Genomic DNA, 20,695 nt, shown 5'->3' on the forward strand with positions numbered 1-20,695 from the left:
TTATACCCTTATAAAGCTTATAAACTTCCTCGCTAAGGTTATCTTAGTTATATTAAAAGGTATACTAATAGGTATTAGCTGCGCTGCTTTAATTACTTAGTTAAAGGTCTCTATAGAAAGTAGCTATTATAATTATTAATATATTATTAATTAGTTAATTAGTTAGTTAATTAATTAGTTATAGTTAAATCTCTTCTTAAGAGGATAATAAAAGCATAATCCCTTAAGATTTTAATCTCTTTAAGTAATTAAGAATTATAAGGGCGATTAGAAGGTTAGCGTTAGAGGGGAGAGCTGCTCTGTGAAGGGGTTAATATATGCTGCCCTGTCTAATTTATAAACTTAAAAGCTAAGGTCTAACCCTTTTATAAGGATTTTAACCTCTTTAGTTAGTTAAGATATAAGCTATTTATTATAAATAGAGCTAGCTTTAGCGCATTATTAAAGCTATTGATAATTACGTGGATAAACCTTATTGATTTAAGCCTATTAAGACCTCTGGCTTTAGGTATAGAGCCTTTATTATTAAAATTACTAAGATATTAATTATAATACTTTGATCCCTATTTTAGGTAGCATAAAGTTAAATAATAATAATAATTATTTTTTAATAAGTTCTTACATAATTTACTTATCTAATTATAAGTTTTCTAAGTTCTCTAAGGGTAATATTAATAATAATTTTATTTTTTTAATTATTTATTAAGTAATATAATAATATTTATTACTTAATATAAGTAAGTATTTAATACTTAAGGTATTTTTCTTATATAAACTATAAGAGTTATTTTTTTATTTTAATCTTTTTAATATCTAAGTTAAGTAATTAATTAATAATTTTAATATAAGCATAAAATCTTATATTATATTCTAAGTTATTATTTATTATAAAGGGTATTTTATTATTAAAAGAAAATACTTAATTAATTCTCTAATTAAAATATAAATTAAATTAATATAATATATTTAATTATTTTATATTTCTTTAATATAAATAATAATATAATTAAATTTTAAAAAATATTTAATATATTATAATTATTATTTATTAAGTTTTTAAGTTTTTATAAAATAAATAATATTTTTATAATTTATATATATATCTTAATCTAATATTTATTTCTAAAGAGGTAATATTAAAATTCCTTAAAAGTATTAATTATTATAAAGAATTATTTAATATAAATAAAATAATTAAGCTTTATTTTATATAATTTATAAAAATAAAATATAATAAAATATAAAAATCTTTTATTAATTTATTATTTAATTTAAATACTTAATATAAAGTTTAAAATATTTATTTTAAGTTTAATTTATTAAAATAAAGTAAATATCTTAAGTATTAATTTACTTAAGATAAGTTTTTTAATTATTTTAAAGGTCTTTTTTATATTATTTTTAAATATAAATAATATTTTTTTTAAAAGATTAATTAATAATATTATAATTTTTTTAAATTTCTTTAAGAATTTATAATAATAATTAATAAACTTAAAAAAAGATTATATTTTTTTAATATTTATTAATTTTTTTATTTATTAATTATTAATTTTTTCTTAAGGTTTATATATATTTTATTATAAGAAATAATATATTTAAGAAACTTTATTTTAAAGATCTTAAATATATTTTTTTTAGGTTTTATTAAAAATTTAATATTTTATAATATTTATAATATTTTATAAATATTTTATAAATATTTTTTAAATATTTTTTAAATATTTTAAAAAAAATAATATCTAAGTAATATATAATAAATATATTTAGATATTTTTATATTATATTATTAATTATTTATTAAAATATAATAAATATTTTTTTATATCTAAAAGGTATAATAAGATATTTAAATAATTTATATTTAATATAAAAAATAGTTTTATATTTTTTTTTTTTAATTTAAATAAAATTATGAGCTCTTTTAGGGTTAAATATAATAAAAGATTGTATATTAAGAAATTAATTTTTTAACTTATTAATAAGAAATAATAATATATAATCTTAAATTATAATACTATTAAGTATTTAGAAATTAATATAAAATTTAAATCTTTTATTTTTTTTTAAAATAAATATAATAAAATATTTAATAAATAACTTATTTTCCCTAATATATATATATTTTTATAATATATTTTTAATATATTTCTTTAATATTAATAATTATATTTTATTAAATAAATAAAATTTATTAATATTAGGTTATTTTTTATTAATATACTTAATTTCTAAGTTATAATATATATATTTTAATAAGCTTATTTTAAATTTTTTTATAAAAAACTTTTTATAAATATAATATTATAATAAAATATTTTTAAGTTATTTTTTTTTAATATTTCTTTAATTTATTTAAGTTTTTTTTAATTAATAAAACTATTATATAATATATATAATTATATATTAATTTTATTATTTTTACTTATTATAATATTTATATTATATCTCTTTTAGTAAAAAGATATTTTATATTTATTTTTTTTTTAATTTTTTTAATATTTTTAATAAAAGCTTAAAATCTTATATAATATTCTAAGTTATGATTTATTATTAAAGGTATTTTATTATTAAAAGAAAACACTTAGCTAATTCTTTAATTAAAATATAAATTTAATTAATATAATTATAAATACCTAAGTATATAACTATATTACTTATTTAATATAATATTAAATAATATTTCTTAGTTTTTTCTTTTAATAAAACTTTAAAGTAATTAATTTTACTATTAATAATATTATTATTATAATTAAAAGAGGTTTTTTTTTAGCTTAATAACTAAATAAGGTATTTATTTATATTTTTATAATAATTTAAGCCTACTTATTATTATTAAATTAAAATAATTCTATTTAGCTTTATTATTTATTAAAGTATTTAATTATTTTCCTTTAATATATACTTTTAGTTCTAAGTATTATTATTTATGTATTTTATTTATAAAATATAAGGCTTTTTATAATAATTACTTATATTTTTTTATTTATAGCCTTATAATAAATAAGCTTTTTAGTTTTGTAAATATTAAGCTTATTATTTTTTTTAATTATATTAATTTCTTAATAATATAATTATTAAATCCTTAAGTTAATTTTTTTTTTAAATATGGTATATAATATAATTATATCTATAATTATTATTATTATATATTTAATAATTATATATATTATCCTAGCTATATAGCTAATCTAAGTATTATTATTTTTATTTAGCTCTAAGGTTATTTTATTTATATTAATTAATTACTTTTTATAAATCCTTAATTTTATATATAATTTATTTTTATTCTTAGATTACATAATATAATTTATTATAATATTAAATATAAGTATTACTAGTAGAATTATATTAATAAAAAACCTTAAACCTTTTTATTTTATATTATAAGTAAGGTTTATTATTTAGCTAATATAATAATATAATAAAAAAATAAATTTTTTTTTTTATATATATTTTTTAGGTATTTTATTTAAACTTAGTCTAACTTATATTACTATTACTTATTTTAGTAATCTAATTATTATATAATAGCTTATTATATTAGTTTATTTTCTATTATTTATATATCTTATTATATTCTTATAATGCCTTAACTTAGTGTTAAGAGCATAAAGTATAATTATATTATATAGGGTTATCTTATTAATAATCCTTATAATAAACTATAGTAATACTATTAATTATTTATTTTTATTATATCTTATAATTTATTTCTTATAGTTAAAGCCTTTTATAATAGCTTCTTAAAAGTTAGTTTATTTATTTATTATTAAAGAGAGCTATTAAGTTAAAACCTTAGGTACTTTTTTACTAGGTTCTACCTATTTAAGCATAATAATAATTTATTATATACCCTAAGTTAACTTCTTATTATTCTAACTAGGTTCTAAGAATAGCTTCTAGCCTATATAGTCTATAATATATAATTAATTAGTCTTTTAGGGTTTAATTAGTTTATAGAGTTATTTCTTTATCATATTATTAATTATATAATTACTTTTTATTTATTTTTCTAAGAGGTATACTTAATTATATAATATATCTAATTTATCTAATTAGATATTAGTCTTATTATATCTTTTTTATTTTATTTTAAGTATTTTAGTAATTAAAATAGCTATTTAAGGTTTATCCTATTAATAAGTAAAGTTTATATATTTCTTACCTTTTAAGAGTAATTATTATTTATAGGGTTTATAATACCTTTCTTAAATATTTTATTACTTCTTTTTATACTTATTAGCTTTATAGCCTTTCTTATAGTAATAATAATATTTAATATCTTTAGGCCCTTATTAGGTTTTATTAAGCTCTATAGGTCTTAGATTAATATTATATTAGGTATTATTTTATTTCTTTTTACCTTAATTAATATTAAAATAAGGGTTATTAGCTTTATTATTATTAAATTAAGGGTTTTATAGTTTTTTTATAAGAACTATTAATTATTAATCTTAATTACTTTATTAATATAATTAATAAGGTTACTTAGTTATTTTTTTTATAGAGTTTTATTTATATTTTTTTTAAGCTTATTAAAAAAAAAAGATATTAATAATTCTTAATTTTAATTAAGCTTTAAGGTAAGTTAAAGGTATTTTATTTTATATTCTAAGATAAATTAAGTTTATTAAAGATTTTTAATATCTCTTTTAGCTTATATCTTTTTATTAAGTATTTTAAATACCTATTAGAGTATAGCCTTAAAAGCTTTAAAGCTTAAAGAAAAGTAATAAATATAAGATAAGTATTAATTACTTAGAACTATAAGGTATTCCCTTATAGTAGGTTTAAACTATATAGCTATATATTTAATTAATTACCTTATAATATATTAAATTTTATTACAGGCTAAGGTAAATTATATTAAATAATATATTATAAATATTTTTAGCTAAATTAAAAATATAAGTAACTTATAGGTAATTTTATTAAAAAGTTCTAAGGGGTTTAGCTTTAAAATCTCTTTTATATTTCTTTTCTTTATAATAATAATTATTATATCATTAATAATTTATATATTATTTAGGTATTTTATATTTTAAATATTATTATTAAAATTACAATTAAAATTATTATTATTTATATATTTATGTAAACTAAGATATATATATTATATATTTAATTAGATAGGTTTAATTAATTAAACCTATAGACTTTTATCTACCGCTAAGTCTAATATTAAGCCCTAGCGCTAACTATTTTTAGGTTTATAAAACTCTAACACTAACTCTAGGAATTAATCTCTCTAAAACCTATAATACTAATAATTCTTATTTCCTAATATAGTTATACCTATAGCTATATAGCTAGATCCTAGCTGGCTATAAGATTTCTTTAATTTTCTTATTTAGTAATATAAAAAATCTTTATAATTATTATAAGTATTATAATTTATGCCTTATATTATTTATTATCTTATAAATCCTTAAGGAATTTAATAATTTTATTAATAAGATTTTTTATAGCTTTTTTTAAGAGCTATTAATAAAAAAAGCTTTTTTTTAATAAAATTAAACCTTTTATTAATATTATAATTAAATAAAAAAAGGCTAAATAAAAAAAGAATATTATAATTAAAAATTATAAGTTTAATTAATATTAATTTATTATCTTATATATTTATCTTAATATTTTTAAGGCTATTATTTAATATTATTACTTATAGCTTATTATATATACTTTTTATGCCCTTATAAAGCTTATAGATTTCCTTATTAAAGTTATCTTAGTTATATTAAAAGGTATATTAATAGGTATTAATTATATTACTTTAATTATTTAATTAAAGGTCTTTATAAAAAGTTATTATAATCTTTTTAATATATTATTAATTAGTTAATTAGTTATTAATTAGTTAACTAATTAGTTATAATAGTTATTATTAGTTATAATTAAACCTTTTCTTATAAGGATAATAGAAGTAATTTTAACTTTTTTAAATAATTAAGAATTATAATTAAAAGTTAGAGGGGAGAGCTACTATATAAAGGGGTTACTTTTATAAGGATTTTAAGCTGTTTAGTTAATTAAGATATAAGCTATTTATTATAAATAGAGCTAGCTTTAGCGCGTTATTAAAGCTATTAATAATTATATAGATAAACCTTATTAATTTAAGCCTATTAAGACCTCTAGCTTTAGGTATAAAGCCTTTATTATTAAAACTACTAAGATATTAATTATAATACTTTAATCTCTATTTTAAGTAATATAAAGTAATATAATAATATTTTAAATATATTAACTTTTATTTATTTTTTTAATAAGGTTATATATATTATTTATTTTAATACTTATAATAATAATCTAAGCTTAAAGCTATTTAATATCTTTATTATTTAAATTATTTATATTATTTATATTTTTATTTTAATTAATTAAAGTAAATATAATAAGTATAAATAGATAATTAATATATCAGACTTATTAATAATTATTAATAAAAATAGCCTAAGTAATTATTATATTTAATATTATTTAAGATAATATAAATAATTTATTAAATAAGAGCTATTAATATATAATAATTATATATATTCCTAAGGGATAAATTAATTATATTAGGTTTATATTAATAAGTAGATTAATTATATTATATTTAAATATTAAGGTATTATATTTAATAATATACTAAAGAATATTAAATATAACTAAGTTATATTAATAACTAAGATAATTATTATATAAGAAAATATAAATAAATATATCTTATATATTAATATAGTTTTACTTAGACTAATTATCTTATAGTTTAATCTAAGGTAAGACTAATATTCTTATTGCTTAGTCCTAGGACTATTAAGAATAAGGTTTAGTCCCTTTGGTCCCTACTTAGTTAGATCGTTCTGCGAGGCTTCCCCGCCTAGCCTATATTATAGCCGTGATATTAAAGGCTTATTTTTTACTTATTTCTAAGTGCTTAAAATATATAAAATAATCTAGCTTTATTCTTTAATTAAGATATAATAAATTATTAAGAATTAATTAATTAAATAAAGATAATATAAATTAAGGCATTTTACCTTTACTTAATTAATTATTATATTTATTATATATATATGTTATTTATTATAAGTAGAGCTAATCTTAGTATCTTATTAAATCTATTAATAATTATATTAATAAGCTTTATTTATATAAGCTTATTAAGACTTAAGACTTTATATATAAAGTCTATATTCTTAAAATAACTAAGATATTAATTAAGATATTTTATTTCTTATTTTAAGTAGTATAAAGTTATAAAATAATATATAAACTATAAGCATTAAATCTTTAATTTCTATATTATAAAAGACTTAAAATTATAATTATTAATTATAAAAAATTAAATAATTTTTTAATTATTAAGCTAACAAGATTTATAAGTATTTATAATTACTTATTATAGTTTTATTATCTTATATTACTTATAGTATTAGGGCTTTATAGAGCTTAGCTTTTTATAGTTTATTTTATTATATTTAATTATATATATAATTATATCATTTTAATTAAGTTATCTTAATTTATTTTTTTATATATTATAATATTAAATTACCTTTTAATAGTCTTACTCTTAAAGCTATTACGCTCTTTTTTATAAACACGAGATTTAATTAGACTTAGATTAGTGCTTAATAAACGCATTTTAGACCATCTGCGTGACATTTACCTGCGCAAGGCATAATTACAAGAGGATCCTGGGCCAGCCTACGCTGTCTTTGAGAGCTTTTATCCAGACTTGCACTAACGGTGCATGGGAAAACAGACACCTACACAGTAGAGAGGGCTGGACTGGTATACAGAGCGAAGAGGTAATTCAATGGAGACTATGATAGCTAGACTACTTGCGCGAATCTATCATCCGTATCGAACCTGCCTATCTTCCCCTCCGAACCAGTCCTCCAGCTCCCGTGCTTCCTCAATGGGTGCGTAGTTTATAATGGTACTCTTCATGGTAGTGTAGGCGTGGTACGAGCTCATCCCGTTCTCACTACCTACGCCGCTGGCGTTGGTGGCCCCTCCCCAAGGGCTGCTGGGATCATTGCGATGGTGCGTATTTACCCAAACAATGCCGGCCTGAATGCTCTGCGAAACCTCGAAGGCCTGGCTGATGTCCCTGGTCCAAACTGCAGCGCCCAAGCCGAACTCGGTATCATTGGCCAGCCCAATGGCATCAGTCACTGTTTCGAACTCGGAAACCACTATCGCAGGCCCGAAAGCTTCTTCGCGCCAGATCCTGCTATGCGTGATATTGTTGTCAAGAGTGGAAGATAGGATGGTTGGCGGGAAGAAGAATCCGCGGCCAAAGTCGGCACCGTCGAGCTTGGACGAGCCCCTCAATCGTGCTCCTCCGAAGAGGACTTTGGCATTACCATCAGCTACTGCCTCGTCGACGAGGCTTTGCAGGTTGTCCAGTTGCCGTTCAGAAATGAGAGGACCCATGGACGAGGCTGGATTGGTGGGAAGTCCCATGTTGTCGCAGATCATTTTTGCTTTTTCGATCAGCTTAGATAGAAAGGCTGACGAGATGCTCTTGTCAATGAGTATGCGCGTTGCTGCAACGCATGTCTGGCCACTTGCAATGAAGGCCCCAAAGGCGACACCGTTCACAGCAGCGTCGATATCGGCGTCCTTGAGGACCACGACTGGCGCCTTGCCCCCGAGCTCGGCAGTCAGGTGAGCCAAGTTCTGCCCAGCCGCGGCCCCAATGAGGCGCCCTGCTGCGGTACCGCCAGTCACATCAACCTTTCTGATCAGACGGTGGGTGGTGAGTGCTCTTCCAGTGACGGCCCCAAAGCCAGGAACGACGTTGAACACACCGTCGGGCAAGCCTGCCGCTTTCAAGATTGGCCCCAGCCTCAGGCTTGTAAGCGGTGTCAGCTCGCTCGGCTTGAGGACAATGCTGTTTCCCGCTGCCAGCGCAGGGGCGAGCTTCTTGACCGCAATCAGAAGAGGGTGGTTGAAGGGAGTGATTTGCGCCACAACGCCGAGGGGCACGCGGTCAACCCAGTTGTGAAGTTTGCCAGAAGTGGGAAGCACAGCCCTTTCTTCGGTGCGGAGCAAGGCTGCGTAGTACCGAAACCAGCGGACGAGAGAGGGCACTTGAGCTCGCATCTCTCGAATGGCTCGCCCGGTCTGCGCGACCTCAAGCAAGATGAGTTCCTCCAGATTGTCGGTGAGCAAGGTGGCGGCCTTTTCTAGTACCTCTGCTCGCGTCTGACGTGGGCATTTTGACCAGACTCCAGACTCAAACGTACTCTGCGCCGCCCGGACTGCGATCTCGATGTCTTGCTCTGACGCTGTATGACATCTGAAGGATCAGCAAAAAGCCATGCCGCCGTGAAACTAGAGTCTAGACTCACTTCGCAACCAGCTCCCCGGTGGCTGGGCTCTTAATAGTCAGTCTGTCCAGGTATGTCAGAATAAGGCATGTGCGAAGATAGCTATGGAAAGGGTGGGCTCGGTCACTCACTCTTGGCCATTTCCAGCCACCGTCTGGCCGCCGATCCAAAGATGGTATGCCTCCATGTTGATGTGGCACGTATATTTCTTGACAATGGTTTAGCGCGAATGCTGGTAAGTAGGCATTAAGATCTTGGTAAGATGAGGAGCAGGCGGGGGTTGTTTGGGTAGGGTAGAAGTCTTAAGCAAGGCTAACGCCGAGGTCACTGGAACCTGATAGCGAGATTGCGAGATAGCGAATCTGGTGTATGAATAAAGCGGGGGTGAGGGGTCAGTCGTGATGCAAGGGGGAACTTATCAGTGGACCGGTCTGAGCCCTGTCGCTTTGGATTGTGATAGCGGGTTGAAAATGGCTCTTGATGATGGAAAATGCCGGCTTCTCTGCAGAAACTCCCCCTTACCAAGCCACTATGAGGGAGGGTTCTTTGATCCAACTCCTTTCCTATGCATTGCATGGCCTCACTTGGCCTCGAGGGCAATCCCGGTTTTTCCATGGTAATCTTTCCTACTCTGGGCCACGTTTACTCCTGGTATGATTGCATGCTTCGCTTGGCCCATGGGGAAATGCCGCTTTCTCCATAGAAATTCATCCTGTCATTGCCCCGTGCCCGGCTGTGGGGGCCAAAGACCCCGACCCCGACTCCGGCTCCGGCTCCGGCTCTGACTCTTGTCCCGCTCGGTCAAGCTCCGGCCAGGCTCTAACACGCCCATTGCAAGCCACGCAATGGCTTCTGGGAGTATAAGTGAAGCCATATCAAGCGCCATGACGGTTGCCCAGCGCGCAGCAGCTATGTCGTCGGTAAAGGATCTTGCTCGTCCCGAACTACCAGGGTCGACTTGATCTTATTCCTTACCACTTGAGTTCGCCCGGCCGTGGTCGGGATTCCGGGTTTTCCATGGAAATTTCCTTCCTGGTTCGAGCCATGCTAGATTTAGGTAGAATTGTGCCCTAGACCTGCACCTTGAATTGCCGCTTTCTTCCTACATAATCGTCTCGCGCGACTGAGACTCATTCTTCCAAGTGCAACTGCCCGCCAGGCTCTTCCCTTGGACCTGGTAGGCGTCAATGCCCCGGCGGCAAACCTTACCAAGTGACGGGTGGATCATTATCGATGCCCCGTTATTCTGTATAATATTAATCTGCTTGAACCATTTGCTATATTGGTCTCGGCAAAAGAGCCACCTTCTTACACGACTGCGTCATGATAATTGCGTTTGGCTTATATGCCGTTCAATTCCTCCTGGGTAATTATCTTTGCTGAGTTCTTCACATCGGCGCGGCCTAATTCAAATGTCGATTTCTCCATATGAATGTTTCCGCCCCAACTCGACTGTACGATCCCCTAAGCATCTGTGTCAATAAAGACAGTTAGTTCATAGAGATTACCGATTTTACCTGAGAAAGACCTGTTGCTCTATCTCTGGCTTTGAAGCGGTCTGCCTCTATAAGATGCCAACGCCGTTCATGTAGAAGATACTGGGCCGCGCTACTACTTTCAGTCCCGTGCCGAGTGGGCTTATGATTTCTTCTACGGGATTTATGGCATTTATTTGCCCGTTCAAGAGAGAGCGAACATCCGCACCGATCTCGGTCCTCGTGGAAATGTGAACTAAATAAAAACTCTCACCCTCACTACAGGGTAGACACCGTAAGTGGTATTGGTGATGCCATGGCATTTTAGTGCATGATGAAATTTCAATGCGGCCATATGTTTAACTGTGTTCTTTGTGCAGCTGATACTCTCTTTCCCAGACACAGAAGTGTCATCGAAATTAATAATGCAAAGATAAAGAAAAGGAACAAGGCAATGCAGCAACTGGTTTATGAATCAGGGTTGGGTATATCGCATAAACACGGATGCCTTTTGCGCAAGGGGCGTCCGAGCCGGCCATCATCACCACATGCTCTAACTACAAGCGGGAAATATCATGATCAGGCTGATGCAGTGACTTTGACCTCCTGTAGCCGGGACTGGGCAAGAACTATGGCTTGTCCCGAAACGGGCTGTCACGTCACAAAATCTCAAAGCACCACGCGACAGAACCAACACCGCCACGTGGAAGCAACAGAACCGTTGGTGGGCCACGAATTAGAGCAGCCAATAGCGCTGCAAGAGAAGGTTCCCCGCACTATCTACCTGATGCAACTGCCGATCCCAGCTGAGGTTTCCCCAGACTCAAAGCGGCCAAGGGCCAGAAGCCATTCAACGTCTTCAGCCAACCCGAGCGCGCATCTGCCTCTAGTCACGCCAAGCGAGATGCAATAGCGGGAGGGGTAATTTCTGGTGCCTCGGGTATGTCAAACCCCCCTACCAGCCGACTGAAAAGGTATAAATCGTATGCGACTCAGCTGCGTGCTGGCTTGGCACTGACCTTTGATGACAGCAGATCAATAAAAACGCGCAAAAAGAAAAAAGAAAAAAAAAAAAAAAAAAAAAAAAAAAAAAAATGAACTCTGCTGACGACAAGCCATCTGTCAACATTGACGAGGCACCGCCCTCGCAGCCGCATCGAAAGGAACTCGACGTCACCCCGATTCAGGAGGCTGCTGTTGAGGATGCCTACCATATCAAGCTCGGCTGGAGATCATGGGTGAGCAACGATCCCAGCCACGCGTCGTCGAATGGGTATTGACCTAACAATAAAAAAGGTTGTGGTCCTTTGTACCTGCTTTGCGTGAGTCTTTCTAACCCCCCTCCCTCTGATCCCTGGTTGGTTTTAACAACGGATTGCCCAGCATCATGGCCCAGGTGTTTGTTGTGGTTGCAGCTGGATCAGTCATCGCATTCATCATCCGTGACCTGGGTGACGGGGCTGTCGCCGGATGGATTATCCAAGTACCGCCTTCTCTGATCCCCTTTGTGGTTGCCCTCTAACGGCTGATGCAGGGCCCTTTGTTGATGCAAAGCGTACTTTCACCTATTGTCGGGCGCCTTTCCGATGTCCTTGACCGCAAGTATCTCGCCTCAGTTCCGCCTCTCATCGCCTTTGCCGGAGCTGTCATGTCAGCCAAGGCAACTTCTATGAGCGTGCTCATCGGGGGCGGTATCCTGATTGGAACGACGCTATCCACGATTTCCATCGTCCAGGCCATCCCTTCGGAAATCCTCCCCCTCAAGTATCGGCCAATTGCAAATGGACTGGCTTTTATCGGCGGCGCTGTTGGTAGCATGTGAGCCTTTCTCTGCCACAAGTCATGCTCTTTTCAATCCTACTGACATTATCTGTAGCATCGGCTCTTTGGGAGCCGGGGCTGTCACAAATGCCAACGCATCTGGATGGAGGTATATCTTTTGGATGCAGGCTGCATTCCACGGGGCAACCTCTTTGGCACTGTTTATCTTTTACTGGCCACCCAAGCGAACCGAATATCCTCGGATGTCTATCAAGGAGTGCCTGTGGGCCTGTGACCCTATTGGGTCCGTCCTCTATATCGCCAGTGTATCGCTCATGCTGCTAGCCCTGAACTGGGCAGGGGGGACCTATCCGTGGTCCGATGCCCACGTAATTGGCCCGCTCGTTGCTGGTCTAGCCTTGTTTGTCCTCTTTGGTTTATACGGTAAGTACCTACCTGAAGACACTACCGCCTTTGGTTGATGTTGACGCTGCTGTCTGTCCCTTCAGAATGGAAGGGAAGATCAGACGGCCTTGTGGCCCATATCTTCTTCCGACAAAACGCAAACTTTGCCCTCTCTGTTTTCGCTTTCGGAGTGGAGGGCTGGGTCTTTTACTCGGCTGTCAACTCAATAGTGCCGCAGATCATCCTTCACCTGGGCTTCGAGACAGACCCATGGCAGATTTCGGTCAGGATCCTCGGCTTCACGCTAGTGAATCTCGGTCTTTCGATTCCTATCATGCTCTATGCCACTAAGTTTAAAGATCTCAAGTCTCCTCTCATTATGTCCTTTGCTTTCTTCATCGCTGTGTAAGTTTCAGGTCCATATCCACATTACCGCCTGACCGCTCTAACAAGACCCCAATAGATCAAGTTGCTACGCTGCCATCCGACCATCATGGAACACCGTCCAGCACGTTCTAAATGTTCTCACGGGCATCGGACAGTCAGGACCTTTAACGCTCCTAGTCGCTTGCGTTCAATTCACCGCTCCGCACGCATACTTGTCCACGGCTACCGGACTTGCCTTTTCCATTCGCGCAATTGGCGGAGCATTTGGATCTGCTGTCCTCGATGCAATAATCAACGGACGGCTAACCTCCCATTACGCTCCTGCGGTAGGCAAGGCGGCCGTGACTGCAGGGTTGCCGGAAAAGAGTGTGCCGGCCTTGCTGCAGGCCCTGGCCACAGGCGAAATCGGGTCCAGTGACGTCGAGGGCGCCAACAGTGCGGTATGGAATGCTGCCATATCTGAGAGCAGATGGCAATATGCGCATGCCTATCGTTTGGCTTGGTCAAGCGTTATCCCATTTGCTGTCTTAGCTCTTGTTGCTGTTGCTTGCCTTAAGGGTGTCAAGGAGCTGATGACTGAGAAGGTAGAGGCTACAGTAGAGCATGTCGGGCAGCATGGCAAGGCGGATGTAGATGAGAAGGGGGGCAGTTAGTACCAAACCAACCACTTGACATTGTAGCAGTGAAATAGCAACCCCACACGGCGTCGTGGATTCTACTCCAGACATTAGCTCTTGCAAGTCTGAGCCATTGTGTTGATTACTTCCATAAATTATCTTCCATCTGATTTATGTTCTTAAAAAGAAGTTATTACAGCACACTACGTGTGAATGATTTCACTGCCCAGTTTCGTACCCCAGTCCTCGGCGAAGACCGCTGCACAGTGCTAACTATTGATATTTACCTGGAGTGTTGCAAAAGATTAGTCATCACTTACAACGCACTGGCGAGCGTTACGTGCACAGCCGGCTATGCAAATAAGACCACGTGATCAGCGCATAGCCGGCTGTGCAAATAAGATCTGTTATGTAAGAAGCAACGTGGCCTTCTTATAATACCATATCACACCGCTAATTACAACCCCCAATTCATTAATCAACATCTTCTATAGTATTAATTCAACTTACCATGCCTTTATTATTATATAATGGACTTAATTAACGCTCCCCCGGTCTTCTCTAATAATATACTCCCCCCGGAAGATGAATTTTATTCCCGGGAGGAGCTAGTTACCGCAATCAATGCTTAGGCAGCGCCACGAGGCTATGCCTTTGCCGTGAAGACCTCTTAGAAGACTCCTAATGGGAGGATTAGCGTTATATATAACTATAACCGTGGCACGGGGCGTACCCCTTCTAATTCCTTGAAGGCATGCTAGCGGAAGACCTCAACGCGCCATATAGGATGCCTCTTCTTTATCACGGCAAAGGAAAGCCTATGCGGGACTATATGGACCTTAAGGCATCGTCTTAATGCTAAATTCGCCTAGCATAATCATTAGCTAAGTCCTAATACAATGGCATACCCTATATATTATTAGTTATTACGCTAAGACAAATTAATAGTTTACTAGCTCGCTAAAGCTAACATTACACTAAAGGAGATTAGATCTTATCTAAGCATAACATTAGATATAACTGCTATATAGTAAGATATCTATAACTATATTGCATAGGGTAAATAAGACCTTGCTAGAGGGCAAAGTAATATATATGCTCTCGCTAAATAGCTACAAAGCAAGGGCTTCTAGAGCCAGATTTGCCTTAGCAAAGATAGCTAAGTTAAGGCTATATTTTTTGCGCATCTAAAGTCCCTAGGGTACCTTAAATCATATCCTAAAGTGCTTATATTAGACTATATATATAAGACTAATAAGTATAAGATGCCCCTGCTTGATATAGTTAGTGTTAATGCTTATTAATAATCTTTTTATATTACCTTTATATTCCTTAGCGGCGAAGAAGAGGGTAACTTTATCTAGGCTCTTAGTTATCTACGGCATCTATACGATCTTCATAATATATCTCTTTCAACCGTTATACTTATAGATCGCTATCTAGCGTATATGAATGCTCTTTCCTCGCCATCTTGCTTTCCGATATTACCCGCGTTGTTATGCCTATAATATATTAATAAGGCTGTCTTGACTTATTATATGCCTGCCTTTACTCGAGATAAGAGTAACCCTAACGGGGAAAAAAAGTAGAAGGGGTTTTATAACTCGTGGCATAATATCATCGCCTTAACGAGTAAAGATATTTATAATAAGAGGCTAGAGAAGTTTAAGGAGCAATACCTTCCTAAGTATATCAACGAGGTAGGCTATATTTAATAGACCTAGCTAGACCTCTATAAGGAGAGGTTTATCAAGGCTTAGGTTTATTAATACCTCCACTTCGACCAATTCGTCATATCACGGGCTAAGGGTATTTATTAACTTATTAAGGGCTACCTAAAGACCTCTCGAGCTAATCTATTTAAGGCCTAGAGGGTCATTAAGCTCATCATAATAAACTAGGTTACCGAGCTCGAGGCATACTAAGCTAGGCAATAGACCAGCTTGCCCATTGCTCTATCTAAGGCATTATATGGCAATATACGTAGTTAGATCTTACGTAAAGCCCTATAGAAAGTTAAAGAGCAGCGGGCATAACTACTAAAGGAGGTCCCTCTATGCATAGGGGTATTTGGCATAAGTCTTAGTCTCCTTTATGCTTATGCCCTTTAACGTCTATTAGCATTAAAGCAGCCCCTTTAACTATAGCATTTCTATACCCACTAGTATCTCTAATGCCTAGGAACCCCCTAGCTTATTATTAAGCCCTATAAGTAGTTTGACCGCCTGGCTGCTAGATTAATATTACTACTATTAAGCATATAGCATAAGCCTTCTACATTCAAAGCCATTAAGAATATATTACGTCAAAAGGCACTACTAACATGCTCAAAGTATTATATTAAGGGCCATAGGATAAACTCCAAAGCATGCCTTTTATACTATAACGATCTATTGCCGACTTAAACCTAATCTTCTATAATAATATATATAACGGTATATATATTTAGTCGCTCTATGAGCTGCTTACTATCGCCGGCAACTTCATTAGGTTCACCTATTATATCTAAGATCATTATAATAATGCATACAATAATATATATAATAACTCAATTAGTTTCTCCTCCGTTAGCCCTATAAGTGATTATTCCCACCCTAAGTGCCCTAGTGGCACCTATGCTACGAGCTAATAACCCCCGTGCTATTTACTAATAATATAAGGAGGCCCAAGAGGCCTGGTATGCGACGAGGCCACTAGGCGCCGTAAAGACTAACTAGCTATACCGGAAGGCTATAAATCTGCCTTCGCGTTATGGCAAAAGCGAGTATAATTAGTGCCTTGACTATAAGCAGATAGGGAGGCATTATAGAGAGGGAAATAGCATTAGGGACTAGACTAAGGAGGAGATAATAAGTTATCTTAATTGGGATAAGGCTGAGACTAAGCGGGTTGAATCTAATATAGAGAAAGAGATAACATAGTAGCCCTTTATATAGCGGCGAGGGATATAGTATATCTAGGATACTACTAAAAGGGATTATAAATTATAAGAGGATTAGTATAGAGGCGGGAACCCCCCCTATTAATATTTATAAAATTAATAAGAGATATAATTAGTATATATTATTTAAAAGAGAAAAAAAAGGCGAATCTCTAAGTATATTATATATAACCTAATGGCTTATTTTGGTTAAGCAATAGGCGAGTTAAATGATTATGTAATATAGGCCTAGTAGCCTTTAATTATCTATATAATAAAATAATTATCCCTAAAGAAATCACTGCCTTCCTTACTAATACCACTAAATATAGCCATTCTGATTAATATCCGCAATATGAATCCCTATATTCTCTAATGCTATAATAGTTAGCTAATAGGTAGTTATCCCTATCGCCGGCGAGGGCTAAACCGTGCCTAGGATAATTATAGGCTAATTCTAATATACTTAATTTCTAGCCTAAAGGTTATATATGCTCTAATAGGGGTTAATATTAGGGTTAACCCTCTATTATTGTTGCTGAAGCTATTGATTCTAATACATAATATACTACTCTCCCTTAACCTGATATCCCCATAGGCGTAATAGCATAGCGATAAAGGCACCTTAAGGAGGATACTAAGTATTCTAGGCTCTCATAAGGGCTTAGGGATTCTAGGCATATAGAGCATTAGATATAGTAGGGTCATTTAGTAATATATGCTAAGCCTACTAATAATATATCTATAGAGGCTGGGCTCCCGGATAAGGATTATTAGGGCGTTACTCTTACTACTAGTTACTAGTAATAATATACAAAGTAGCTAGGATATTTGTATTTATTAGATATATTGCCCCGGCCGGTGTTAATATATTATTAACGAAGATAGGGAAGTCCTTAGGGCTCTAACATTGGTTTTAATTCTAGTTATTTATCTTCGCGGTGTTAATTAATAAAGGATAAAAGTTTCCTTTAGTAAGAAAAAGCCTACTTTATATATTAAAAGCATTAAAGTAATTCACTTTAGAACCATGTTGTTTAATGGTATAAGTGAAGGCATTATATATTATTCATAGCCTAAGGCAGATTGGTATATGACTAATAGATATTATATTGTATCCTAAGTATCTGTATTTATAGAAGGCCTCGTAATCCCTTTAATTGCACGAATAGATGCTCTCTTAATAGATAAGGGAGGGATATCTCTTGCTCATACACATAGAAGTCGGGCTTACATAATAGATCTTATTTGCATAGCCGGCTATGCGCCGATTACGTGGTCTTATTTGCACAGCCGGCTGTGCACGTAACGCTCGCCCAACGCACTTCTCCAGCGGCTGCAAGAGTCGAGCTCGGAAACTCGGCGTCAGCTCCGGTTCCTATCAATCGAGTTATTTTGCCCAATTGACATTGACTGGGAGGTCCACCCATGGATCAGCTCGTCTATACATAGCTACTGGTCAATATTTTCCTAAAGCCACATAAGCCTCTGATGCGCTTCCTGCAGCCTCAGCCCTGACCTAGCCACTGGTTACTACGCTTACCGACGTACAGTATCACTACCGCAAACCCAAATCACGCATCATGACGTAACGGTGACGGAATTGCGCCTTGATACTTTAGTACGTCATGGATCATCACCGGCATGATTACCCCAAGTTTCCGAGCCCATCTATATCATCAACTGCACGTCTTGACTAGCAACCACTCACTCTCCATACAGGCATCAGCGGCCGTCAACAATAAACATGTCTCATCTCTCCACTGTTCACTCCCACAAAACTCAGCCAGGCAAGGCGCCTCGTGTCGAGCTCTCCGCCGAGGAGGAGGATACCTTCAAGACAAGCGACTATGGCTCGCGGTTCGCGTGCATGGAGCTGCCGCGCCATCAGCTACCCGATGGTGAGATGCCACGCGACATTGCGTATCGCTTGATCAAGGATGAACTCAGTCTGGATAATAACCCGGCCCTCAAGTATGTAGTTCTGTGCTTGGTACGCCTGTTGCGATTTCGCTGACTGGTTGAAAGCTTGGCGTCCTTTGTCACCACTTACATGGTAACTCGGTCTATCTCCATATCTGCCCATCCCATCAGACATATTAACCAGCATGGCATCTCACAGGAAGATGAAGTCGAGAAGCTAATGACGGAATCTTTTTCCAAAAACTTCATCGACTATGAAGAATATCCCCAATCCGCTGATATCCAGAACCGCTGCGTCAGCATCATCGGAAACCTCTTCCATGCCCCGGCTGGCGTTTCCGTGGGCACTTCTACTGTCGGCTCGTCTGAAGCCATCATGCTCGCCGTGCTCGCTATGAAGAAGCGCTGGAAGACGCGTCGACTCGCCGATGGAAAATCGGTCGACAAGCCCAACATGATCATGTCGTCGGCCGTGCAGGTCGTCTGGGAGAAGGCGATGCGTTATTTCGAGATCGAAGAAAGGTTCATCTATTGTGACCCTGATCGCTACGTCATTGATCCTGAACAAGCTGTTGACCTTTGTGACGAGAATACCATCGGGATTTGTGCCATCCTTGGAACGACTTACACCGGCCAGTACGAAGACGTCAAGGCGCTGAATGACCTTCTTATCGAACGCAAAGTCGACGTGCCTATTCACGTTGATGCCGCAAGTGGCGGCTTCGTTGCTCCGTTTGTTGTACCCGAGCTAGAATGGGATTTCCGATGTGAAAAGGTTGTGTCCATCAACGTGTCTGGCCACAAGGTACTATCATTCATTGCATCCATGACTGTTAGTCCTGTTAACCTGTTCAACAGTACGGCCTTGTTTACCCCGGCGTTGGCTGGGTTATCTGGCGGGCTCCCGAGTATCTTCCCCAAGAACTCGTGTTTAACATCAACTATCTTGGTGCCAATCAGTCGTCCTTCACCCTCAACTTCTCCAAAAGCGCATGCCAAGTCATCGGCCAGTATTACCAACTCATCCGCCTCGGTAGGCACGGCTACCATAGTATCATGAGTAATCTCACCCGTAATTCCGACTACCTCGCCGACGCCATCGAGAAGCAGGGCTTCATCGTCATGTCAGAGCGCAACGGGGCAGGCCTGCCACTTGTTGCCTTCCGCTTCAGTGCACCCGAGGACGACGGCAGTGACGAGCAGGGCAGGCATTACGATGAATTTGCGCTTGCCCATCATCTTCGATCTCGCGGATGGGTGGTTCCAGCGTACACTATGGCTCCCAAGTCTGAGGTCAAAATGTTGAGGATTGTTGTGAGAGAGGACTTTACACGGTCCCGGTGTGACTCGCTGATAAGTGACATTGCCCTTTGTTGTCAGCTTCTCAAAGACATGGACAAGGAAAGCTCCAAAAGGTTTGAAGCGTATATCAATAAGCACCTCACAGCTCTGGGCAAGAGTGATGGTGCTCATCCCGAATACAAGGTCAGTCTCCCTCCATAGACGTAACTATTAGATCTGTATCAAGTCAGGAACCACTAACACGGAACAGAACGAGACCCATTCTCTTCAAGGAAAGATGGGAAAGACGCACGCAGTTTGTTAGAGGAATCAAAAATTCAGATTGAGTACCAGTTATCAAGGTGAGGTATTGTGTAATTCGATACGGTATGGTCAAATGTCTGCGGGACTGCCTTTGCAGAAGCGACTCGGGCTCTGGACGGAACAGTTTGGAGGACTCCGCCAAGCTATTTGTTTATCCTGGATAATGGATAAAGGCTTTACTTTGAACCTGCGATGAGCTGAGAGATTACGGACACGAATATCCGCTGCTGTTCACTCTATGACGCCCTTGGAGAATTTTGAGTTCCGTAG

At 35.0% G+C, this 20,695-nt stretch overlaps 2 protein-coding genes and 1 pseudogene across 3 annotated transcripts, besides 1 other annotated feature; 2 read left to right on the forward strand and 1 right to left on the reverse strand.

Annotated features, from left to right (window-relative positions):
* Window positions 1-7,848: 7,848 nt before the first annotated feature.
* On the reverse strand, window positions 7,849-9,519 carry NCS54_00874400 (Aldedh domain-containing protein; the record flags this gene model as incomplete). The annotated part of the gene is made up of 3 exons (XM_053154116.1): window positions 7,849-9,301; window positions 9,354-9,395; window positions 9,464-9,519. 3 exons carry the CDS (start codon window positions 9,517-9,519, stop codon window positions 7,849-7,851), a joined length of 1,551 nt encoding a protein of 516 aa, XP_053010091.1.
* A 2,382-nt stretch (window positions 9,520-11,901) lies between these two features.
* Window positions 11,902-14,013, forward strand: NCS54_00874500 (MFS domain-containing protein; the record flags this gene model as incomplete). Its single annotated transcript, XM_053154117.1, has 6 exons — window positions 11,902-12,080; window positions 12,191-12,290; window positions 12,342-12,625; window positions 12,684-13,012; window positions 13,078-13,378; window positions 13,437-14,013. 6 exons carry the CDS (start codon window positions 11,902-11,904, stop codon window positions 14,011-14,013), a joined length of 1,770 nt encoding a protein of 589 aa, XP_053010092.1.
* A 4,607-nt stretch (window positions 14,014-18,620) lies between these two features.
* Window positions 18,621-20,426, forward strand: NCS54_00874600 (annotated as a pseudogene). The gene is made up of 5 exons: window positions 18,621-18,871; window positions 18,926-18,953; window positions 19,020-19,625; window positions 19,679-20,305; window positions 20,373-20,426.
* Window positions 18,621-20,426: a sequence feature.
* Window positions 20,427-20,695: the final 269 nt, after the last annotated feature.

The sequence above is a fragment of the Fusarium falciforme genome, chromosome 7, assembly GCF_026873545.1.
Source record: "Fusarium falciforme chromosome 7, complete sequence".
NCBI lineage: Eukaryota > Fungi > Ascomycota > Sordariomycetes > Hypocreales > Nectriaceae > Fusarium > Fusarium falciforme.